The sequence below is a fragment of the Piliocolobus tephrosceles genome, chromosome 6, assembly GCF_002776525.5.
Source record: "Piliocolobus tephrosceles isolate RC106 chromosome 6, ASM277652v3, whole genome shotgun sequence".
Taxonomy (NCBI): Eukaryota; Metazoa; Chordata; class Mammalia; order Primates; family Cercopithecidae; genus Piliocolobus; species Piliocolobus tephrosceles.
In genome coordinates, this window is record NC_045439.1 from 157062447 (window position 1) to 157088347 (window position 25901).

General features: G+C 44.9%; 1 protein-coding gene across 4 annotated transcripts in view; it reads left to right on the plus strand.

Annotated features, from left to right (window-relative positions):
- Positions 1-25901, plus strand: part of FAN1 (FANCD2 and FANCI associated nuclease 1) — a 34071-nt gene that overhangs the window by 4604 nt on the left and 3566 nt on the right. For all 4 annotated transcript variants that reach the window (XM_023195671.1, XM_023195670.1, XM_023195668.2 and 1 more), the window contains exons 4-13: positions 2214-2415; positions 5440-5673; positions 9717-9848; positions 12090-12198; positions 13794-13913; positions 16670-16834; positions 17317-17467; positions 20075-20178; positions 20693-20887; positions 21508-21636. In XM_023195671.1, the coding sequence (XP_023051439.1) occupies positions 2214-2415; positions 5440-5673; positions 9717-9848; positions 12090-12198; positions 13794-13913; positions 16670-16834; positions 17317-17467; positions 20075-20178; positions 20693-20887; positions 21508-21636 (1541 nt within the window). The remainder of the gene's footprint in view (positions 1-2213; positions 2416-5439; positions 5674-9716; positions 9849-12089; positions 12199-13793; positions 13914-16669; positions 16835-17316; positions 17468-20074; positions 20179-20692; positions 20888-21507; positions 21637-25901) is intronic.

Below are 25901 nucleotides of genomic sequence, written 5' to 3' on the forward strand. Positions count from 1 at the left end.
TAACAAATTATTCATGGAATGCTAAAGCCATTCTTAGCCTGAGTTAAGAATACTAGAATAATGAACGGTGGTCTGCTGCCGTTTTCTTGACTGTGGCAGGTTTAGAACAAAAGTCACCTAGGGATAGACGTGGGTGTGTGCCACAGAAGAAATACATCCCGGCCGGGCTCATGCCTGTAATCCCAGCACTTTGGGAGGCCGAAGCAGGTGGATCACCTGAGGTTGGGAGTTCGAGACCAGCCTGACCAACATGGAGAAACTCCGTCTCTACTAAAAATACAAAATTAGCCAGGTGTGGTGGCGCATGCCTGTAATCCCAGCTGCTTGAGATGAGAATCTCCTGCTGAGGCAGGAGAATCACTTGAACCCGGGAGGCGGAGGTTGTGGTGAGCCAAGATTGCACCATTGCACTCCAGCCCAGGCAACCAGAGTGAAACTCCATCTCAGAAAAAAAATACATCCCTTCTTGGCACTCTCCTTCCAGCAAGAACTTGACTCATCTTAGTCAGAGTCCTCATCTTTATGATAGAATACAGCTGGTTGTTTGAAACCAGTATTGCCTTGGAGAACTTCATCTGTCCCCCACCCCATTCACACACATACAGCTCTTCGATTATGCTGATTGCCTGAAGCACTGTCGAATTGCTTTAAGCCTATGTGAACACTAAGGAGAGTCTATCTTCTGCAGTGATACCCTTCGTTGTCTTGTCAGTAGCATTCGTTAAGTACCTACCCATGTGCTGGGTACAAAATTGTACTGTATTAGGAAAGGGAAATATGAGCCTTCGGTTCAAGTTGCTGACATTTTAGACCAAAATAAGCAAATCAGCCAGATGGTTTCTTTGGGGCAGAGTTTGTTGTGGGGACAGTGAGTGCGGATGAAGTGAAGTGAGCAGGAAGTGTGTTAGGGTGATTGTTGGGGGGGGCCGGATGGGGCGGGATGGGGAAAGTTGCGGGAAAGGCATAAAAGCTCAGTGAAGGAGTTTGGATGTGAACGGTTACTGGTGGGACACAGGACCCTCTGCAGAGCAGCACTTCCCACACATCAGTGTCAGCAGGGTCACCTGGGGACTTGATACTGAGTCCCCACCCAACTTGGAAAATGTGCAGATTCCATAAATTCGTATGTCTGACAGGCATGCCAAGTGACTGCTGTGGGTGAGCCTCGACTTACCTTCAAATGAGCAACAAAACCAGGATTCTAGTGGCTCACTGTGGCACTCAGTCAAGTACAAGTCCCACCCATGCTCCAGCCTTGTGGGGCCTGGCTCTGGCTGTCCCTCTCGCTCTCTGCCACGGGCACCCAGCCCTCAGTGTTCTTCGCCAGCGTGAGCACATTCCTGTGTCAGAGCCTTGCACTTTCCCCTCCACCCAGGTCAGTTTCTACCATGTGGCCACATGGCAGGGTCCTCCTTTCCTTCACCTTTGCATGGTGTCGCCTCATCAAAGGTTTGCCTGACTGTACAATGTGAAATACAGCCAGCCTCCTGCCAGCTTCGGTTTGCCTCCCCAAGTTGTGTTTTTCTTTAGAGCGGTTATTACCACCTGATAAATATGCCTATTCATGTAATTATTATGCTGGGAGGCTAGCTCCTGTGGATGGGATTTCTCTCACTGTAGCATGGCCGGGATCTTAGAACATTACCAGGCAGACAGTATACACCCAATAAATATTTGCTGAATGGAGGAAGAAGGCACTGCCCTAAACTGTGAAGCCTTGAAGGCAAAGACCAGTGAAGTCTGACTGAGCCGAATTCCTAGGCCAAGGTTGGTGTCAGGGCCCACAATAGCCAAACAGGCTTACAAATGCCAAGTGAGCAAGAGAGGCTCTTGTGGGAACAAGAGGGCTGATGCTCAGTTTCTCTGACCTGGTTTGAGAGGTCCCATTTTGTAGGGGTTTTGTGAAGAGAAAGGCAGGGAGTATATATTCCAAGCAAGTATTGAGATGCCCAAACCATAATGGCAATCCATGTGTGTCTTTATTTTAGTCACATTTTCCTTTAGATTTTAGTGAGAAATTCTATTATTTGATAACCCTTTTAAAGAGATATGATAGCATTATTAATATGTTAGTAATTCCACATTTAATGATTGGTTTGGCCAACTAATTAAAATTTTCTTAGTAGAATTTCATTTTATTTTCATCTAACTAAGGGAAATTAAGCTAGAAAATAGTAAAATTTTAAAAAACTTTTTTTTTTTAACCATTTCAGAATCTGAGTTGCAAGAACTCTCTGAAGTGCTTGAACTCCTTTCTGCTCCTGAACTAAAATCCCTGGCCAAGACCTTCCATTTGGTGAATCCCAATGGACAGAAACAGCAGCTGGTGGACGCCTTTCTCAAATTGGCCAAACAGCGTTCAGTCTGCACTTGGGGCAAGAATAAGCCTGGAATTGGTGCAGTGATTTTAAAAAGGTTTTGTTGGCTCTCGTTACAGTAAAACCATTTAAAATGTTGATAGCACATACTAACTTATGGTAGATTGTATACTTGATTTAACTGTAATTGTATGTTTCAGTTGCAATTAGATTGAGAAGGCTGGAAAAGTCTTAATTGCAATGGCCTGGATTCTTTGTGGGTTATTATTCAAAATTTTTGTCATAACACTGTGTTAATTCCCATACCAAGAAAAATCGGAAGGCAATGGGGCCTTTGGTAAATTCTATTATTTTATTTTCCGAGAAAAATACAGTTTTAAGTGATTCTTACAGGATTTTAGGCTAAAGTATTAAGTCAAATTTTTATTTTAGTAAAGTTTTTGTTTACTAAACAAAGTAAACAGGGAGTCTTAATGTGCAAGTTTTCATGAGTGTAAACATAACAGTTTACCAAACACTGTGAGTGGCTTCTTTTGTCCTTGAGAAGCCCTTGACCTGTTTCAGTTGAAAATTACAAAAAAACTTTTAGAATTGATTTCTTTTGCCCTTGTTATTTGTATAATCAAACTATAGCAACTTTAGTCTGGGAATTCACTACTCTGGAGTCACTGAGGATGAAATGAGAGGATGCTTTTAGAAAAACACTTTAAAATGATGCTGTTATTTATTTTCTATATTTATTTTGTATATTTCAGTTGTTACGAGCCCATCTTTGTTGGGAAGGTGCTATAAATACTAATATTTAATGAAACATAGGTATAATAAGGCAGACAGTATTAAGAAAAACGTTAATACCAACACTTCAAAAAAGCTTGTATTACAGATTTTTGAAAAGTACTTTAATAAATCACATATTTGTAATTAATTGACTTGAGAAGTATAGAATCCTCATCTGTGTGGTATGTTAAATGTCTTCTAAGTCCTTTCTTTAATTGTATTTCTTAAGTATTTGATGTTAACCTTATATATAATATTTTATAGGCAAGTAAACATTAAAATTAGTAGCTCTCTGGCTGGGCACAGTGGCTCACACCTGTAATCCCAGCACTTTGGGAGGCCGAGGCAGGTGAATCACAAGATCAGGAGTTCAAGACCAGCCTGGCCAATATGGTTCAACCCTGTCTCTATTAAAAATACAAAAATTAGCCTGGCGTGGTGGCACGTGGCTGTAATCCCAGCTACCTGGGGGGCTGAGGCAGGAGACTTGCCTGACCTGGGAGGTAGAGGTTGCAGTGAGCTGAGATCGTGCCACTGCACTCCAGCCTGGGTGACAGAGCAAGACTCCATCTTAAAAAAAAAAAAAAAAAATTAGCAACCCTTTCTTGGTATATACACTTAGCATAGAACAGCTAAAATAAATAAGATGAACGTATTTTATCACTGACTTTGGACTTGTAGGAAAATAGAATGCTCAAGGCTGTTTTAGTTCTAGTAAAAACCACTGTCCTTTAAGGTTGTCCTTTATTTTTTCATTCTGATGTAAAGCCCAGCAGTGGAATTTCAGAGTCCCTGCCAGCCCCACGCCAGGGCAGTTGCCTGGTGCTCTTACTCTGCTGTTATAATAAAGACAGAAAAAGGCACATTATTACAGAAAAAGGCACATTATTTATGCTTTTTTAATCCTTGCAGGAGTCACTGCTTAGTTTTCTGCGTTTAATGCTTCCATTTCCAGGCTGGAGGCTGTGTCCACTGGGGGCATCCCTGGGACTCTGCATGGAGGTGGATGAAATGGGTACTTTGGGGCAGTCTGTAGATGAGTGGCTCTCAGTTCAGTGGTGGTATAATAGGAATCCCACCCCTTCCCCTTCAACTCCGTGATGGTGGCACTCATCTCTCCCACACCCTCAGGGATGCAGTGCTGCTTTTGATTTAGTAGCTTCTGCACCAGGAGGGTGTGACATCTTTTATTAGGCCAGTGGTTCTCAATGGGGGCATCTGTCATCATCTGGAGACATTTTTGGTTGTCAGTACTGGAGGTGATGAAGCTAATGGCATCTAGTGAATAGAGGCCAGAGACAGAACACTACAGAGCATCTTATAATTGACAGGACAGCTCCTGACAACAAAGAATTATCTAGCCTAAATGTCAATAGCGCTGAAGCTGAAAAACCCTGCTATTGATGGTGTCTAAGCTGCTAGAGTCAGAGGGCCCACATGGTCCTGGATTTAATTTAGACCTCCAAGCCCACCTTGCAGACATCCAGAATGGAACTGAATTCACTCCAGTGTTATCCTAGAATAGAGATGCTGCTGGACCATTCTGTACACTAGAGCAGGGGTCTGCAGCCCCAGGCCAGGGACAGATAATTGTCCATTGCCTGTTAGGAGCTGGGCCACACAGCAGAAGGTGAGCAGTGTGCCAGGCAGCATGACCACCTGAGCTTTGCCTCCTGTCAGGAATGCGAACCCTATTGTGAACTGTGCATGTGAGGGATCTAGGCTGTGCATTCCTTATGAGGATCTATTGCCTGATGATCTGAAGTGGAACAGTTTCATCCCGAAATACCTCCCCCAACCCCAGTCCATGGAGAAATTATCTTCCATGAAACCACTCCTTGGTGCCAAAAGCGTTGTTGACTGCTGCACTAGAGAACAGCACCAAACTGTGGTGTATACATTTACACCACATCTTGGTACACAAAATCTGATGTTTTACCCAGAGCCTTTGATAATGACATTTTAAAGAAATACCATTATTTAATCTAAGTCATCACTTGAATAAAAAATTGAGAATTGCTTCATGTTGACTAGGTAATACTTTTCTGAAAGATTTCCTAGTATGTGAAGCACTCATGACCAGGGTAAACCCCATCCTACTGTGTGGCCGAGGAAGGAAGCACTTGTATGGAGCCAAACCATGGGTGGAACCATTTGGAGATGTACATTCATTTACTCCTGTGTATCCCTGGGTGAGCTCTCAGTCCCAGAGCAGTTAAGTAATGCTCCAGTGTTTAAAATAGTGAATGTCATTTGTCTTTATTTTAGATGAAAATAATTTGTAAAATCTGACATCCAGATGCTTAAAAAGCTAAAAGTTGTTTCTACATTGTACCTTTTTCAGAGCCAAAGCCTTGGCTGGACAGTCAATACGAATCTGTAAAGGTCCCAGGGCTGTGTTTTCCCGAATCTTGCTACTGTTTTCGTTGACCGACTCCATGGAAGATGAAGACGCCGCTTGTGGAGGTCAGGGACAGCTTTCAACGGTCCTGTTGGTCAACCTTGGCCGAATGGAGTTTCCTACTTACACCATCAATCGGAAAACCCAAATCTTCCAAGACAGAGATGATCTTATCAGGTAAGATGATGTTAGCTCACTATAATATCTATCTGTGTATTTCACAATATAGTAAAAGGTTTTATTATTTTTTTCCAGCCAAAATAGAAACATTAAGTCCACAGCCAAAACAGTTTTTAATCATTTTTTGCCCCACTTGTATACATTTCTATGACTATAGGGAAAATGTAGGAGTGTGCTGAGATTGTGGTTGCCAAAACCCAAGGAATTTTGAATTAGAACTACAAAAACTTTCTCTGGTTTATGTTTCCAAGTACCTTTGGAAGGGAGTATTTTTTGTTTGTTTGTTTGTTTTAATTTAAGACAGGATTTCGCCCAGGCTGGAGTGCGGTGGCATGATCACGGCTCACTGTAGCCTCAACCTCCTGGGCCCAAGTGGTCCTCCTACCTCAGCCTCCCAAGTAGCTGGGACCACAGGCACATGCCAGCACACTCAGCTCATTTTTGTATTTTTTTTGGTAGAGATGGGGTTTCACCATGTTGCCCAGGCTGGTCTCAAATTCCTGGACTCAAGCAGTCCGCCCACCTTGGCCTCCCAAAGTGCTGGGATTATAGACGTGAGCTACTGCCCTCGGCCTGTAGTTTTTGACACAGACGTTTTAACAGACTTGGCTTATGAATATGTTGTTGGTATGAACAAGACTGAAGATGAATGTTTTCTTATTAATAACACTTTAGGTAAAGCTATTAATGACTTGTATGCTGTATATCATACATATGATAATTAGATATACAGATGATAAATTAGAAATTTTCACTAATTTATATTGGCACATGGATTTAGTGAAAATTTGGTTTGTCCAATAAAAATAGTTTCTGAACTAAAAGGAATACCATGTGATCCACCAATCCCACTACTGGGTATATACCCAAAGGAAAAGAAATCGGTATATTGAAGAAATATCTGTATTCCTATGTTTATTGCAGTCCATTCACCATAGCCAAGATGTGGAATCAACCTAAGTGTCCATCAGTGGATGAATGGATTAAAACAATGTGGTACATAAACAATGGAGTACCACTGAGCCATAAAAAAGAATGAAATTCTCTCATGGTGGCAACATGGATGAGCTTAGAGGACATTATGTTATGTGAAATAAGCCAGGCACAGAAAGACAAATACTGCATGTTCTCACTCATATGTGGGAGGTAAAAAAGTGGATCTTACAGAAGTAGAGAGTAGAATAGTGGTTACCAGAGGCTGGGAAGGATAGAGAGGAGGGGGACAGGGAAAGGTTGGTTAACAGACACAAAAGTGCAGCTAGATAGAGGGAATAAGTTCTGTTGTTCTGTAGCAGTGTAGGATGACTGTAACAACAGTTTATTATATATTTTTAAATAGAAGAATGGATTTAGAATATTCCCAACACAAAGAAATGATAAATGTGTGAGGCAATGCGTGGTATGGCAACACATGCCTATATTTCTAGCCACTTGGGAGGCCGGGCAGGAGGGTCACTTGAGTCCAGAAATTCAGGACTAGCCTAGGCAACACAATGAGACCCCATCTCTAAAACATTTTTAGAAAAGTTTGCGGTGCTGGATATGCTAATTACCCTAATTTGATCATTATACATTGCATATATGCATTGAAGTATCATACTGTGCCACATAAATATGTGCAATTTTATGTTAATTAAGAATAATAATAGATGCCAAATAATGGGATTACAGTATTAAAAAGCAGGTTTTGAAAAGAAAGAATAGTGTAGGTCTTACAGAAAAAAAAATTTGGATTTCCTTAAAAAAAAAACCTTTGATAAAAACAATTAATTTGGATTTCCTAAAATGTCACTTTTGATTCTTGATTTGGATTTCTGACTCAAATTTAACCAAAATTGATTCTGATATTTGCTTTTAGGAAAGTCCTTGAAGTGTTTCTAGGAAAGCCATGTGCTTTAAGAAGTAAGTTACTGAAATTTTTGGATCACAGCAGCGTCGGTATAATCTGATTCTGCCCATTTTACCTTAGCTGTCAGGAAGCTCAGTATCTTATTTGTGTTCAATTGGAATAATTTTTTTAGTTAAAATCTCTAATAAGACTATTTCTTCTTACCCTGTTTTCAGTTGTCTCATATATTCTTTACCTTTTTTGTTTTTATTGGCTTTATGTTTTTCTGGCTTGTGAGAATGTATACTCTGAAGCCAAGTTCCAGTTTCTATACCAGTGAACTGTGAACCCCCCCCGTGCCTCAGTTTCCTCATCTGTCAAATGGGGAGAATAATAGTATACTCTTATAGACATGGGTGGGGTGGATGGGACGTGCTTAGAGCCTGGCCTATGAGGAATGCCTACTACATGTTCCTTATTATTTTAATTGTCATTATCAATGTTATACCCAAGTTCTATGACAAAACCACGGTTGACAAGTTCAAAAGGCATCTCATATTCTTTCTAGAAAGTAAGTGTGCTGTAAATAATAAAAATAATGGAAACTCCCTTGGTTAAGCAGAGGACCTTAACATGTGAATGAGACTGGATTTGACTGACCTCTGGAAAGGTAATAGTATCCAATATCTGGTAATGTGGTACCTGGCCAGGCGACCCTCGTTGTCTCCCTCTGTACTTGAGATAATTTATCCTTTTACAATTGTTCTCATTCATTCAGTACAAATGAGTGTTGAGTACCTATTATGTGACTTGGTTAGGGCTTGTAGCAGTGAACAAGAGAGGGCCTCAGCCGTCATGGGGCTGTGTTTCCCTGGGGAGATAGAAAATAAACAGTATTTCAAGTGTGTGAGAAGTGCTGTGATAATTGAGAGGCAGGCTGGAGAAGTTCTTTATGGACAGAGTGGCCCTGGAGAGGTGACATTTGAAGTGGGACTTGAGGATGAGAATGAGGTAGCCGTGTCAGGGCTGGGTGCCTGCGTCCCGGCCGCGAGACGGTGTGTGCACAGGTCCTGAGGCAGGAAAGAGCTTGCGAGTTGGAGGAACTCAGGAGACCCCTGGCCAAGATGTGGGGGTGGCCAGGACTGGGTTGGTGGCAGCGGCAGTGGAGAGAAGTGAATGTGTGTGAGGCAGTTTGGAAGCAGAAAAGACAAGACTTGATTCTGATGTGGGCGAGAAGGAGAGGAGTGGATCAAGGATGGCTCTGGTGTTTTGCCTTGGGTGGAGCGCCATCCAGTGAGGGGGGTTGGTGCTGGAGGCGTCAGTCTGTGGGGTGCTCTTCAGCTGTTTGGTTGAAGCTGTCGTGTGTGGCATTGGACTTGCAGTCAGGAGCTCAGGGAATGGGTCCGGCCTGGAAAAAGTCAACATTTTGAGAGTCACTGGAATATGGACAGTGTTTGAAGCCGTGAAACTGAATGAGCAGCATATTATAAAAGAATTAGATCTAAGAATTTGTGAGCAAAATTTGACATTTGGAGGCAGTTTCTTTACTCTTACTTTACAGTGTTTGTACATACTGATATTATGTGCTTTAGGCTTTTCTTTTAGATATGAGACCAAAATACAATGAACATGTACTCAAAGTGTTAACAGAATTTGCTCATCAAATATCTTTGTGTTTTGGTAGCTAAAGGAGCGATGAAAAATTGTCTTTCTTAAGCTAAGTTGTAACATTTCAGCATTGCTATCTCCCAAAGAGCATCCCTTAGTTATTTTGAATTATTCCAGGTAATCCTTTTAGCTTGGGCAGCATCCCTCTGGCTGGCTTTGATTATAAATGATTAAATAATCAGATCTACATCTGACTGTAATTCTGATGTCGCTTACATGTTTGCTGTCACATTGTTGAATGAGTGAATAGATGAGCGCCAAAATCAGGAAGGATGAGCTGATCCATATCACATTTCTAGAATGGAACATGTTATATAATGATACAGCATAAATGTTTTTATCTTTCCAGTTGGGCTTTCTGTATCAGTTCTGGGCCACTCTAGTGATGCAGTTAAGATAAATTATTACTAGAATAAAATTTAAGTGGCCCTCATATTTTAAAAATCACACTTCTGCCTTTCAGAGTGAGATCTAGTGGCTAGGATGTGGTCATTCTATGGGAATGCTTATTCTTATTTGGAACTTGGATGGCATTTTCCTCCAGATATGCAGCAGCCACGCACATGCTGAGTGACATTTCTTCCGCAATGGCCAATGGGAACTGGGAAGAAGCTAAGGAGCTCGCTCAGTGTGCAAAAAGGGATTGGAACAGACTGAAAAACCACCCTTCTCTGAGGTGAGAGTTTTTCTAGGTGCCTGCCAAAATTTATACATTGACCAGGTTGTTCCAAACACTTACAGTAGTTTTCATCATGGAGAATACACTCCTTTTGCTCTGTGGTTAAACCAGCTGTGGAATTGCATTTTGTACCCGCTTTGCCTGGAGTGAAAGTGCTGTGTGCCGCAGAAGGAAATGTCTGAAGGTTTAAAGTGAATTTGATATAACTCAGATCCCTGGGCAACACACATGCCAACCCCATACTTGGCTTGTCGCATGCCATCTGTAGGGGTGTTGGCCTCCCTGAGTAGTGGTGAGCTGAACTGAAACGTGAGGGAAGCCAGCAGCAGGACGAATGTGGGAAGCATGGTAGGTGTGTTCTTCTGAAGGACATTCAAGTAGGTGTTACAAACTCTGCAAAAGACAGTTCAAGCCAACTTCAGAGTTCCAGGTACACAGCACTTGATCTTTTATTTTGTTTGAAAATGGTAAACATCTTCAGTATTTGTTAAGACATTTTTTCCTTTGTTGTTACATAGTGATGAGAAAAATTAGTATTTTCAGATGCCACTTTCAAAACATCATTTAGGATATACAGTTGACCCTTGAATAACACAGGGGTTGGGGTACCGACCCCTCAGACAGTCAAGAATCTGTATGTAACATTTGACTTCCGCACTACTTAATTAATAGCTTACTGTTGACTGGAAGCCCTACCGATTACATAGTCAATTAATACACACTGGATATGTTATATGTATTATATGCTGTATTCTTATAATAAAGTAAGCTAGGGAAAAGAAAATGTTATTAAAAAAATTATAAGGGGGCCGGCACGGTGGCTCACACCTATAATCCCAGCACTCTGGGAGACCGAGGCGGGTGGATCACCTGAGGTCAGGAGTTCGAGACCAGCCTGACCAACGTAGAGAAACCTCATCTCTACTAAAAATACAAAATTAGCTGGGCCTGGTGGCACCTGCCTGTAATCCCAGCTACTCAGGAGGCTGAGGCAGGAGAATTGCTTGAACCCAGGAGGCAGAGGTTGTGGTGAGATCACGCCCTTGCACTCCAGTCTGGACAACGAGCAAAACTCTGTCTCAAAAAAATAAATAAATAAATAAAATAAATAAAAAATAAGGGGCTGGACGTGATGGCTCATGCCTGTAATCCCAGCACTTTGGGAGGCCGAGGTGGGTCAGGAGTTCGAGACTAGCCTGGCCAACATGGTGAAACCTTGTCTCTACTAAAAATACAAAAATTAGCTGGGTGTTGTGGCAAGTGCCTGTAATCCCAGCTACTCAGAAGGCTCAGGCAGGAGAATCACATGAACTTGGGAGACAGAGGTTTCATGAGCCGAGATTGCGCCACTGCACTTCAGCCTGGGTGACAGAGCGAGACTCCATCTCAAAAAAAAAAAAAGAAAATCATAAGGAAGAGAAAACATATTCACTGTTCATTCAGTGGAAGTGGGTCATCATGAAGGCCTTCATCCTTATTGTCTTTACAATGAGTAGGCTGCAGAGGAGGAGGAAGAGGAGGGGTTGGTCTTGCTGCCTCAGGGGTGGCAGGGGCAGAAGAAAATCCACATATAAGTGGAGCCATGCAGTTTAAACCTATGTTGTCCAGGGGTCAACTGTATATTTATAAAGAAATAATATTGACTTAAAAATCACAGGAAGTTAGATTACTATAAACAGAGGTTGATAAACTTCTGTGAAAGGTCACATAGTGAATATTTTAGGCTTTGCAGGCCCTATGGTGTCTGTGGCACCAAATTTACTCTGCTGTTGTAGTGCAAAAGCAGCCACAAGAAGTATGTATGCAAATGAATGAGCCTGGCTGTGTTCCAGTTAACTTCATTTGTGGACATTGGAATTTAGGTTTCCATATAATTTTCGTCTACCAAAGTGTATTATTCTCTTGGATTTATTTTAACAATTTAAAAACGTAACAACCATTCTTAGTTTGCAGGACCTAGAAAATCAGGTGGCAGGCCCTGGGTTTGGCTGTGGGCCGGAGTTTGCTGACCCTGGTTTAGAATGACTAGTTCTCATCTTACTCCACTGTCTGAGTGACCTAGGACGTGGCAGCTGGCTGTGAGAATGTAGGTTTGTGGTGTAGAAAATTGTACACAACTGAAAGTTATTTAGAATGTATCTTTTTAAAAGATAGGAATTCAGTCTTTGTCACTTCTTATTATTGTCTTATAACAAATTAACCAAATTATTAAACTACTGGTACATGTCTTCATTTTAGATGTCACGAAGATTTGCCACTCTTTCTGCGGTGTTTTACTGTTGGATGGATTTATACAAGGATTTTGTCTCTGTTTGTGGAAATACTGCAGAGACTTCACATGTATGAGGTTAGAGCACAGGTCCCTGTCCCCCTCCCGTCCCCCGCGCCCCATTACTGATTTGACGGTGTTAAGCACATAAGGGACAGCTGTCGGGATCAGCATTTTCTGCTTATCTGGGTAGCACACAGTAATATAAGGGAGGCATGTTTGTTGTGTTTTGTCTTTTTGAGACAGGGTCTCACTCTTCACCTAGGCTGGGGTGCAGTGGCACGGTTCAGCTCACTGCAGCCTCTACCTCCCGGGCTCAAGTCATCCTCCTGCCTCAGCCTCCTGAGCAGCTGGGACTACAGGCCTGCACCACCATGCCTGCCTTATTTTTGTATTTTTAGTGGAGGTGAGGTTTCACCATGTTGCTCAGGCTGATCTCGAACTCCTGGGCTCAAGTGATTTGCCCACCTTGACCTCTGATGCTTTGAAGTGGGGGGCCTGAAGTGTTGGGATTACAGGTGTGAGCCACTGTGCCTGGCCAGCGAGGGCATATTGAATGTAGGCAGCCTGCTGTCTCTTGGATTAGTGTAGAGAAGAAGGTGAAGACGGACAGCTGTTCTCTTTGCCTGTGTGTTGATGAAGCTGTGTCCCAGGACGGCCTGGGAGGGGGCGGCCAGCATCCTGGAGGGTGCCCCACAGGTCTGCAGCCTGAGCCTGAGTCTCTTTCAGGACTCCGTGTGAGACCTGGGAGGTCCCCAGAAATCTCTGAGGGAGAAATCTCCCGTTTCCTTACTCTTCCCTGTCAGCTCTCATGGATTGTCTGGAGATAATTTATAATCACAAATCAGAAATTTGTCATATCCTTATACTAAACTTTGTGACATTGCTAGATTTCACTTATGTCATGTTTGATATTTCTATATTGAAAATGTTATCTCCAGACCAGGCATGGTCAAAAATATATGTATGAGAAGAAAATGGGATCTTACAAAGACGATGTGCGAAGCTGGGTTCTTGGCGTGTGGTCTGTGCATCCTGGGGGATCGATGGGTGGGCTTTGGGGAAATCTGTGAATCTCAAACTTGCATGTGTGTGGGGGTTGACGCATTTTTTTGGGGTAAATCATTCCATATTGCAAAGACATCCATGAGCCACAGAAGATTAACAAACAGAATGACCGAACAGTCTGTACATAATCTAAGACCAGAGAGTCTCCCTGTTGAGGTGAAGTGTTTGTATGAGGACACCCCTAATTCCTTTCCTGCCCACCCCAAATCCCTCTTGCAGTTGGTCCTGTGACCTGCTGTGTTCCCAGAAGTATGTGGGTTTGCCAACTGTGACCAGTGCTCAGCTGCCTGGAGCTTGACTCTGTGTGACTCTGCACCGGTTGACTGGTTTGCAGAGAACATTCTGCAGCACTCACAGATATCTGTACCCCAGTGCCAGCCGGTGGGGACCCGGTGAAAAGTAAGGATGCCTTAGGGAACTCACACCCACTCCAGAAGGCACCTCAAAGTCCCTGTCCTGTCAGTTCCAGGTCCTTGGCCTCATTGTAGAATGTTTTGAAAGATATGCATTATCAATAGGCTTTACCAATCCTATGAGCTTGTAAGTGTCATTACAGCTGGATTTTTTGTGAATCTAACGAGATTTCTTTGTTATTGTTGCCATAGGAAGCCGTCAGAGAACTTGAAAGCCTTTTGTCTCAGAGAATTTACTGTCCTGACAGCAGAGGCCGATGGTGGGATCGACTGGCCCTGAACTTACACCAGCACTTGAAGCGCCTGGAACCGGTACTCAGTAATGAAACACACCTGAAACGCCTTTTCATTTTGGAATCAGCTTTTAAAATAGGGCAAACTTAAATGCCTTAAACTCTGACAACATGTATTTCTTTTGTTAACATTCTGCTTTTGTCTGTGTTCTTCCAACCCCAAAACACCAGGGATGTCAGCACAGCATGAGCATAGAGACTTCAGCCTGGGTGACAGAAGCTTTGTCTTCTCTTCGCTGATTGGCGAGGTGGGCTGGCTGTGGACTCTGTGCTGGGATTTAGGAATCAGGATCTAGGAATTAAGGGAGACGGAGAGTCAGACGACTCAGCCGTCAGCAAGTGCCTTCAAGGAAGAAGGCGTTTGTTTTGGAAATGGTGACTTTGTCCATCTGTGGCACAGGGTCTCCAGGTAGAAAGACTGGCGAGAAATGGTTCCTTTCCTTGTCTTACTGCGGGTCCTTTTTGCTAGACTCTGTACTTCTGTGAGGTGTTTGGCTCTGCCATTGGGAAGCGCTGTTTGACCTTGAGCAGGCACCAGTGCTCCCCGTGGTGGCGACCTTGGGGGCACTTGAAAGCGCAGGGATTCTGTGGCCACTGCAGCCAGGCAGGGTGAGCCGCAGAGCCTGTGCCTCTGGGCCAGGCAGCAACAGTGGTTCTTTGTGTGGCCGCCAGCAGGCCCCACCCTGTCTCTCTTCCAGCCTTGCATTTGAGTTGAATGCAGGGGACTGTGCCTCTGGGAGCTTTTGATTTTTTCAGTGGCCCATTAAGTGAATCGGGGTGATGTAGGGGTGGAAAAAAATGACCACGGGATAGGAAATATGACATCTTGTTTTTATTGCCGTAAACTGAAAAAGTGCCTTGTTACCTAACGTATCAGGGAAAGCGCCAGTAAAGCGATTTCCTCTCGAGGAGGGCGTGGGGCTTCCTTACCACTCGGTGTTTACTGAGGCTGAAATAGCAAGAGCAAGCATCTGGTAGCCCAGAACCAAATACAGCAGGAGAAAGCTTGTGTTTGTCACCTTTCTTTCAATGAAATAAAAGTTCAAGAGAGTACAGATTTCCCCTCCGTTCACAGTTCTGCTAGGGGGTAGACGAGCCACTGAGCTTATTTTTGAGATTTGAGCTAAGCCTGGTTCCTCCTAACCTGTTCCCAGAGGTCTTACTGGTCACACTCACAGCTCTTGTTATTTCATTAGTGTTCTTTCATCTTTACCTCAGTCTCCAAGGAAGGGATCTCCTCGCTGAGTGCTTGTTCCTGCAAAGTGCCCTGCAGCCAGCCCAGGCCTGGCCAGGGCAGAGGTGGAGCCTCTGGGCCCTCCCTCTCCGAGGCCAGGCTGCCGCTGCCCGGCACCATCTTCTGCCAGCAAACAGGGTGCCCTTCAGAGCCTCATTCTCCCATCTTCATTCCTTTCAGCCACCCAAGTCCGGATGGCCCGAGCCTTCACTGATTTTCAGTTTCTTGGTTTTTATTTTTTCTTTCACTTTTTGTTTCTATTGTAGTAAAATAAATTTAACATCCCCCAAATTTGGCATTTTAGCCATTTTTAGGTGTACAGTTCAGTGGCATTCATGGTACTCAAAAGGTGTGACCACTGCCTCTCCACTGATCACACCAAACAGAAACACGGCAGCCATTAGGCGACTACTCCCCGCTTTCCCTTCCCCCAGCCCTGGTGACCTCTCATCTGCTTTTTGTGTCTGTGGCTGTGCCGTTCATTTCGTTCATTTCATTGAAGTGGAATCCTACGATACTTGTGGTTTTGCGTCTGGCGTATTTTGCTCAGCATCATGTTTCTGAGCTTCACCCGCATCGTGCCACGTGTCAGGCCTCCGTTCCTTTTCCAGGCTGAACACACTTCCACTGTAGCATCTGATACCACATTTTCCTAGCCACTCATCGGTCGATGGACGCTGGGTTCTTCCACCTTTTCAGCCATTTGTAAGAGTGCTGCATGAACCTCTTTCAGACCCTGCTTTCAGTTCCTTTGGGAATACCTGAGCGTGGGATTGCTGGGTCCTGTGGTGATTCTGTGTTGAGCTTTTTGAGGAGTGGCTGAACTGTTTTTCACAGTGTTTACACCAGTTTCACATTCCCACCAGCAATGTGTGAGGTTCCGGTTTCTCTGCCTCTTTGCCAACACTTACTTTCCATGTTTCTGATTGTAGCCATCCTAGTAAGTGTGAAGTGGTATCTGCTTGTGGTTTTCTGTATTTGTTTGCTGATTTGTCCGACTCTGAATCGCCTTGGGAAATACTTGTAACTCCTCCAAACCCTTGGCTCCTGTCCCTATAAATAAGGAATCTGAAGCAGCTCCATGGTGCCTGACTGCGTATGAGATTCACCTGGAGCTTTGATGTGGCCACCCCCTCCGAGCTCTGGAGGTTCTCATTGTGTGGATCCGGGGGGGACACATGTTTTCCTGCAAAGCTGCCTAGGTGATGTCCTGAGAACCACTGAGCCAAGTTTTCCTGTAAAGTCAGGCATCCCTGAAGCTCACACCCTTTGTGAGGGGCGGCTGCTGGGATCCGCAGTCCACCTGGATGACAGCCCAGTCACGCTCCAGCACGTTGACTGTGAAGGCTCTGGTTGCCGGATGCATTGAAAGCATCAGAATAAGATCTAAGGAAACAGCCTAAATCTCTAGAGGTGCTGTTTGCTCATTTGCTAATCAGCAAAATTCAATAATAAACAGTGGGCTTTTCTGTCAAACTAAATGCATGGAAGCTGCCGTGGGGTTTTCTAGGAGCCTGATGTGTGGCCATGCTCTCTGCCAGACGATCAAGTGCATCACAGAGGGGCTGGCGGATCCGGAAGTCAGAACGGGACACCGCCTTTCACTCTATCAGCGAGCCGTGCGCCTGCGAGAGTCTCCGAGCTGTAAAAAGTTCAGGCGCCTCTTCCAGCAGCTCCCAGAAATGGCTGTGCAAGATGTGAAACACGTGAGGAAAGAGCCTTTGGGTGCTTAGGCGCGTGGGCCTGGTTTTTCTGGAGCAGAAGCAACCTAAGAGCTGTTTTGAGTGTGTGTTTTCTGTTAGACTTGGAATCATCTAAAACTCGTTCTGGACAGCTGTGTGGCCATTGCTCCCAGTCTCCCCGTCGCCCTCCTCCCTGAGGAGACTTGGCTGCTTGGTGTCACACCCTGGGTTGAATGACAGATCTCCTGAATGGGGCCTCTCAGCATCTGCCAGTTTCATTTACTTGTTGGGGGCCTGTAGAGCAGTTCTGGTGGTTGAGGCTTTCCCAGGGCCGGCCAGCGAGCTGTCGCATCCCCGCAGGTGTGCGTGTGTGAGCCCCATGCTGTGTGCTCTGCTAAGTGACTGGCTTTGTGGTTAGGGAGGTCAGTCCTTGGGATGCGAGAGGCAGGTTTTCAGGGACTTTTGCTGACCTGAGGCTAACAGATGTTCTGCTGCTGCTGTTTCAGGTGACCATCACGGGCAGGCTGTGCCCGCAGCGTGGAATGGGCAAGTCTGTGTTTGTGATGGAGGCCGGGGAGGCCACTGACCCCACCATGGTCCTGTGCTCCGTGGAGGAGCTGGCACTGGCCCATTACCGACGCAGCGGCTTTGACCAGGGTAACTGAGCAGGCTTCCTCTCGTGGCACCCGGCCCTGGGTGGATGAGCAGCAGCACTGGATGGGCTGTCAGCAGTGGGCTGCTGTCCTCTCTGTGTCCTCTGTTCACAGTGGAAGATGCTGTGGGCTGGGGGGTGTCTTCTTCCCATTCTTCCCCTTATCAATGAGAAGGAGTAGGTCAGGGGTAGTTGTCCCACAGGGCCTGGCTCTGATCTTTTTTTCTTTTATAAAAACTTCTTGTTATGGAAGACACTGCACAAGCTTTTGTACAGAAGTCAGGGGGGCGGAGGGGCAGCGTGCTCAACCCCACGGCCCACCCAGTTCCATTCAGTCTTCCTTCTGTTGTCTCCTGCCCCTTCCCCTGGGATTTTAGAAGCTGGCCCCAGATGCCCTCTCAGGGGCCCTACAGCCCATGCTAGTAGCTTTTGGGAACAGCCACTGAGCCTTCCGCCCTTTGCGTCTGGCAGGACTCTCCCTGTGCCCGGGCTGTAGGCCTACCAGTGTTAAAAACACTGATGTTTTCAAACGTGTGAAAATCAGGACATGATTTCAGTATTCCCTGAGTGTTCAGAAGATTAACAAGTACTATAGAAAGACAACTACAAGATAGGAGTTTACAAAGCCCAGGTTCCTTCTGATGAGTGTTGAGATTCATCTACATAATATCTTTATTACTTACAGGGAAGGGTGATGCTTTTGGGGAAGACTTGCAAATGCCAGTGAAGAGAGAGAGGTACCGTAGGCCTGAAACGGTTAGAAATAGAAGAATAGAATGCCCGTTCAAGGCCCCAAGAGACGTGGAAACTGGACACTTGCTGGAGGAGGAAGCAGGCTGGGACGTGGGAGCGCTGAAATGCTTGCAGTTGAGCCATGAGCCTGAAAAACACACGATTCCTTTCCCAGAGTAGAAACTCTTTTTCCCTGATTAAAATCAGTGCAGTGAAACTGAGCTGAACTCTGGCTGCCAGGCTTTATGCCACAGGGAATTTTGTGTCAGAGCGATCTCAACCTCTTCCGGGAGGTGATTTCTGAATTACTCAGAAGGACTGCATCAAAAATGATTTCACTTATAACACAAATGCACAGCAAGGACCACTTAGGAGTTAAGGAACGAACCAGGCACTGTAGCTTACACTTGTAATCCCAGCACTTGGAGAGGCTGAGGCAGGAGGATCACTTGAACTCTGAAGATGGAGGTGGGAGGATCTCTTCACCTCAGGAGGTCAAGGCTGCAGTGAGCTAAGACTGTCACTCCACCCCAGCCTGGGTGACAGAGCGAGACCCTGTCTCAAAACAGAACAAACAAAAAGGAGTTCAGAAATGATCTGGCCTCTCTATTCCTGCCTGATCATCAGGGTATTCCACAGGACGGAAGGCTGACTGGAAATCAGGTCCCAGCTCCACTCCTGGCTGGGAAAGAGCATGAAGTGTTCTAGGAAGAAAAGTCCTCCTGGAAGACCTGGCAACAGCCAGGAGTCCTGAGTGAACCGCTGTCCCTTTGAATCCCTGAGACGGGCCGCAGGGATTAGGAGCTAGAACTGGGGAAGACAGGACAGAGAGCAGCACAGCCTCGGAAGTGCAGGACAGAGGTGACCCCGGCAGGCATGACAGGCTGTGGCTGCCTGCTCTCTGCCCTCACAGCGCCCCGACCCTGCTCACTGTGGTCTGGTGCAGATGGGTTGGGGCCTGTACATGTCAAGGTGGGACCAGCCAGAGGAGCTTTGCTGCCAGTACTGGCATGTCAGGATGGGGCTCTGGTAGTCAGCACCTCCTCTTGCCACTGGTCCTGTGGGGAGAGGCATCCATGCGGCCTTCTCCCTTGTCGGGTGTGCTCATGTGCAGAGAAGCATGGGCTTGGAGGGCAGCCAGATGAGCTGGGGCTTGCTCAGGGACACGGGTCTGTGTGCTGTGCCAAGGCTGAGCCCTTCATCCCACACCAGATCTTGTCTCTGACTCTGTGACCTCAGCACCTGACTTCTGTCTCTCAGGTCATCTCCCAGTCAGTAAAACATTTGTGTGACACGATGAGGGGGACTGAAGTGGGTGGTCTTTAAGGCTAGAGGTCTCTGTAAAAGCCTTGACTGTTGGAAGCACTGGGCTAGGGCAGTGTAGTGCCTGGGGGACGAGGTGCGTCAGAGCAGCACCTGCTGAGGCCAAGAATGGAGGTGGCTGCTGTCGGCCTCCTGGGAGGTCCCCTCAGGGAAGCATTTCTTCAGGGGTGGCCAGGGACCTCCTGCGCCAGGGCCTGCGTGGGGATTCAGTGCCAGCCCAGCCCTGCTGAGGCCCAGCCTTCGGAGCCTGAGGAGCGGATCTGCTTGTTTTTCTTTTAAACATGTTTCTTAGAGTATTCACTCAAGTTTGAGAACCACTGCTTTGTGACTTGGAAATGTTCATTTGAATTTTTCTATGATTATTAAGATTTTTGCCTTTAAGGCTCTGTATATAAACAATATACTGTATAAAATGAGCTGGGAATGGCATGAAAACAGGATTTGCTTCTGAATCTGAAATATTTCTATTATTTTCTTGAAGTTGAGTGTGCAGTAGGTGATGGTGGTGTTTTGGAAGAGACAGATAAAACATTTCTTTTTCGTGTGTGTGACCTTAGGGATTCATGGCGAAGGGTCCACCTTCAGTACCCTGTGTGGCCTCCTCCTGTGGGACGTCATCTTCATGGATGGGATTCCGGACGTCTTCAGAAACGCCTGTCAGGTACTCCGCGCCCTGCCCCACGAGGGGGTCCTTCTGCACACGTCCGTGGCTCACACCCCTGGCACCATGTGTCCACAGCCAGCAGAAACCATCTCTGTTGCGGTCCTTGATAACTCTTTTTAAAAATCTGATTAATAGAATGTAAGATGTACATAGATGAAGTTTTAAACTTTAGCCTCCACCTTACATTTAGACCTTTGGTATAAAGTACCGTCAGCGTCACCCTCCCGAGCACCTGCCTGTCGCGGGCACTGTTGCAAGGATCTCACAGACGTGGGCACGTCTGCCTGCTCAGAGGTCCACCCAGCTTAGCGAAAAGCTGTTTGTGCATATTATTACTCTAAAAACAAGTTTAATGAATTGTTTTATATCGATTAACTTTGACTTGGCTTTTGAGAGAGAGAATATATCCGTTGTTTGGCCGGTTTCCAAGTTTTGTAGGCACTGACTCGTCCTCTGGTGAGCACAGCTCTCTGCAGGCACAGTGTGGCAGCCTGCTTTCCCTGTGACACAGGCGTTCCCCCTGGACCTGTGCACAGACAGCTTCTTCACAAGCAGACGCCCGGCCCTCGAGGCCAGGCTGCAGCTGATTCACGATGCCCCCGCGGACAGCCTGCGGGCCTGGGTGGCAGCCACGTGGCAGGAGCAGGAAGGCAGAGTGGCTTCCCTTGTCAGCTGGGATCGCTTCACGTCTCTTCAGCAAGCTCAGGTAATGGTTCACCTGCATGGCAGCATTTGCTCAGAAAGTAACGCCGCCCCAGTGCTGTCTTTTCAGCAACTTTATCAAAACACACACACACTTGTGTATATGTAAATATGTGTATGTGTGTACATATATATATATATATGAGAATACCCTATTCCCCGGCCCCGATGCCACTGTTAGTGATGGAAACATACTAGGGTGTTAGAAAAGCCCCAGCTCTGCCTTTGCCACCCCTGAGTTGACAGCTTTCTTTGGCCTGCCCTGTGGCTGAGGCAGGGAGGATACCTCCTGTGTTCCTTCAACTGCTGTGCTCTGTGAGGCCGTGCTGTCATGTTCCTGAGTGCATCCTCCACATCCCTTTTCCTCAGCGCTCCCCAGCATGGCCACACTGGCAGAAGCCTGGAAACTGACCAAGGAGGACCAGTCTCCCACCACCTGCCAGTGGGATTCCAGCCATGGCTCTGCGGCTCCAGTACAAGCAGCAGAACAGTGCGCGGTGGGCCTGGGGTCCACGTGCGCTGAATTACATACACACTGAGCTTTTCTCCGTCTTGTGATCCCTGTAGCCTATTTCCATTCTCTGTCACAAGGGAAGTGGCTAACTGTCCCTGTTTTGTGTTCAGGATCTTGTCTCCTGCCTGGGGGGCCCTGTGCTCAGTGGTGTGTGCAGGCGCCTGGCTGCTGACTTTCGGCACTGCCGAGGGGGCCTCCCCGACCTGGTGGTGTGGAACTCCCAGAGCCATCGCTTTAAGGTCAGTTGAGCCAGAACGGAAAGTCCTGTCGGTTACCTTATTCGCAAATGAATCAGAGGCCACAAATGGGCATTTCTTGAGTGGCTGTTGGGAAGACTGAATTCCTTGAGAACTTTTGGGCCGAGGGCCCGGGTTCCTGTGGGCCTCTCCCCTGCGACTGGCTTCATCAGAGCAGGCGGGTGAGAGGAGCCCCAGGGTGTGAGCAAGATAGAGCTCCATCTCTTATGACTTGATGTGGAAGTGATGTTCCATCACTCCTGCTGTATTCTGTGGTTAGGAACGGGTCTCTAGTCCAGCTGACACTCAGAGGGAGGGGGTCACACAGGGTGTGGACGCCAGGAGCTATTTGAGAAGCTTACCGATAATTGTGCATTTTAAAATGACTTAAAGAATATAATGGATTGTTTGTAACTCAAAGGATAAATGCTTGAGGGGATGGATACCCCATTCCCCTTGAGGTGCTTAGTTCACATTGCATGCCTATATCAAAACATCTCATGTACCCCATAAATATATACCCCTACTATGTACCCACAAACTTTTTCTTAAAAAGCTCAGAATGAACACTTCCTTGAATGCTGTCCACTAGCCCAGCCCTGCTGCCCATCGCTGGTGATTTGTTTTCTCATTATTGAGTTTTGAGATTAAAAAATTACATATTCTGGTTACAAGTCCTTTATCAGTTATATTTCATCCCAGTCTATGGCTTATCTTTTCATTTTCTTAATAGTGTCTTTTGAAGTGCAGAGATTTTAAAGTTTGACAAAATCCAACTTACTTGTTCTCTAGTGGATCATGCTTTTGGTGTCACATGTCAGAAATGCTTGCCTAATCCAAGGTCACAAAGAGTTTCTCCTTTGTTTTCTTCTAGAAGTGTTATAGTTTTAGGTTTCACATTCAGTTTTATGATCATTTGAGGCACCATTTGTATACAGTGTGGGGCATGAACTGGAATTCATTTGTGGCGTGGGATAGCCGCTTGTTCCAGCTCCATGTGTTGAGAAGACCATGCTTCTTCCACTGAATTGCCTCTATATCGTTGTCAAAACTCTAACCCATATATATGTGCGTTTGTTTCTGGACACTCTTCAGTTCCACTGATCTGTTTGTCTGTATATCTTGATTATTGTAGCTATAAATAAATCTCAGAGTCAGGTAGTTTAAGTCCTCTAATGACTTGTTTTTCAGAGGTGTTTTGGCGCTCTTGCATTTTTATTTGAATTATAAAATCAAATTTTAAATTTCCAAGAAAAAAAGCCAGCTGAGGCCAGGTACGGTGGCTCACGCCTGTCATCCCAGCACTTTGGGAGCCAAGGCGGGTGGATCACGAGGTCAGGAGATTGAGACCATCCAGGCTAACATGGTGAAACCCCGTCTCTACTAAAAATACAAAAAATTAGCCAGGCGTGGTGGCGGGCGCCTGTCGTCCCAGCTACTCGGGAGGCTGAGGAAGAAGAATTGCTTGAACCCAGGAGGTGGAGGTTGCAGTGAGCCGAGATTGTGCCACTGCACTCCAGCCTGGGCGACAGAGCGAGGCTCCATCTCAAAAAAAAAAAAAAAAGCCAGCTGAGATTTTAATTGGAATTCCTTTGAATCCGTAGACCATCTGAGAAGAATTGGTATCTTAACAGTATTATTTTGATCAGTGAACATGGTATATATCCCCATTTACTTAGATTTTCCTCATTCTTTTTGCAGTGTTTTTCGTTTTCAATGTAGAGGTCTTGCATATCTCTTGTCAGATTGATCCCTAAGTACTTCATATTTTTTATGGTATTTAAGCAGTATCGTTTTTAAAAGTTTCAATTTCCAGTTGTTTGCTGCTCTCTGTAGAAATACAGTTGATTCTGTATATTGATCTTATATTCTGCAAACTTGGTACACGTACTTATTAGTTCTTGGAGCTTTTTTTGTATATTTCCTTGGATGAAAACATTGACAATCAGATTGTCTGCTAATAAAGATATTTTACTTTTTCCTTTCCAGTCTTAGTTCCTTTCTTTTCTTTTTCTGGCTTGACTGCACTGGTTAGAACCTCCAGGAAACCTCCAGGAAAGCATAGGCTGTAAATGGTGAGACTGGACATCCATGCCTTGTTCCCAATCTTGGGGGAAGGTACTTAGTCTTCTGTTATTGAGTATCATGTTAGATATGCATGTTAGATGCAGATGTTTCGCAGATATCTTTTATTATATTAAGGAACTTCCCTTTACATCCAGGTTTTCTGAGAGTTTTTATCAGGCATTGATGTGGGATTCTGTCAAATACTTCTTAAAAAAATCTATTGACATTAGTATCTCATATTTATTTCTTGAGTACGCTTATTAATCATGTGATTTACATTGGTTTTTGAATCTTAAACCTACCCTGCATTTCTCCAATACACCCCACTTGGTCATGATGTATTATCCCTTTTATATAATGCTGGGAGTTGACTTTGATTTTGCAAAATATTAAGAATTTTTGCATATATGTTCATGAAGGATATTGAGCTGTAATTTTCTTTTCTTATAATCTCTCTGTTGGGTTTTGGTTTGAGAGTCATACTGGCATCAGAATGGGATGGAATAGTTGGTGTAGAATTAGTATAATTCCCTAAACGTTTGATAGAATTCCCAGTGAAGCAGTATGGGTCTGGAGATTTTGGGGGGAGAAAAATTTGAAACTGTAAATTAAATTTCTTTTTAAACAACATAAGGCCATTCATATTATCTGTTTCTTCTTGATTGCACTTTGATAGTTTGTGTCTTGCAAAGAATTTGTCCATTTCATTTAAGTATTGTCTTAAAGTTGTTTACATTTGTTTCTTTTCTTTTCTTTTCTTTTTTTTTTGAGATAGTCTCGCTCTGTCGCCCAGGCTGGAGTGCAATAGCGCGAGTTAGCTCACTGCAACTTCCGCCTCCTGGGTTCAAGTGATTCTCGTGCCTCAGCCTCCCTAGTAGCTGGGATTACAGCTGTGCACCACCATGCCTAGATAATTGTTTTAATTTTTATTTTTGGATTTTTAGTAGAGATGAGGTTTTGCCATGTTGGCCAGGCTGGTCTTGAACTCCTGGCTTCAGGTGATCTGCCCGCCTTGGCCTTCCAAAGTGCTGGGATTACAGGTGTGAGCCACCGCACCCAGCCGTGTATTTGTTTCTTATCGCATTTTAATATCTGTAGAATCTTTCTCTCTGTCATGCTCTTATTCCTGATATTGGTCATTTCTGTCATTTCTCCCAGATGAGTCTGGCAGGAGGTTTATCAATTTTACTGATTTTCTCAAAGAATCAGCTTTTGGTTTCCTTTGTTTTTTTTATTTCCTACTTTAAGGTGGAAGCTATGGTGATTGCTTTGAGACCTTCTTTTCTAATAGTTAGCTAGTGCTCCCAGTTTCCTCCTCAGTGCTGCTTTATCTGAACCTCACAAATTTAGTAGTTGTTTTCATTTTCATTCAGTTCACAATACTTTCTGATTTCCCTTTTGACTCTTTTTTGATCCTTGGCTTATTTAGAAGTGAGTCATTTACATTTCCAAACACCCGAGAGATTTTCAGGTATCTTTCTGCTATTGATTTGTAATTTAACTCCATTGTAGTCAGAGGACATATTTTGTATGATTTGAATTCCATTAAATTTGTTTTATGGTCAGGAAAACAAATTTTATGGTCGAGACTTGTTTTATGGTCGGGAATATGGTTTTCCCTGGTGAATATTCTGTTTGTATTTGAAAAGAATGTGTGTTCAGCATTTGTTGTGGGCAGTATTTTTAAATGTCAGTTAGGTCAAGTTGGTTGATAGTGTTGTTTAAGTTGTCCGTGTCCTTACTGATTTCTTATTTACTTGTTCTATAAATTACTGAGAGAAGAATATTGACATCTCTGATTATAATTGTGGATTCGTGTATTTCTTTCTTTTTTTTTTTTTTTTTTGAGACAGAGTCTCACTGTCACCTAGACGGGAGTGTAGTAGCAGTGCAATCCTGGATCGCTGCAGCCTTGATCTCCCAGGCTCAAGCAGTTCTTCTGCCTCAGCCTCTTGAGTAGCCGGAACTATAGGCATCCACCATCATGCCCAGCTATTTTTTTTTTTTTTTGTAGAGATGGGGTTGGGGTTCCATCGTGTTGCCCAGGCTGGTCTCAAAACTCCTGGGCTCCACGTTGGCCTCCCAGAATGCTGAGGCTATACCAGTATACCGTGCCCGATTTGTGTATTTCTTCTTGCGTTTCTATCAATATTTGCTTCACGTATTTTGAAGGTCTATTATAAGATGCGTAAACTTTTAGG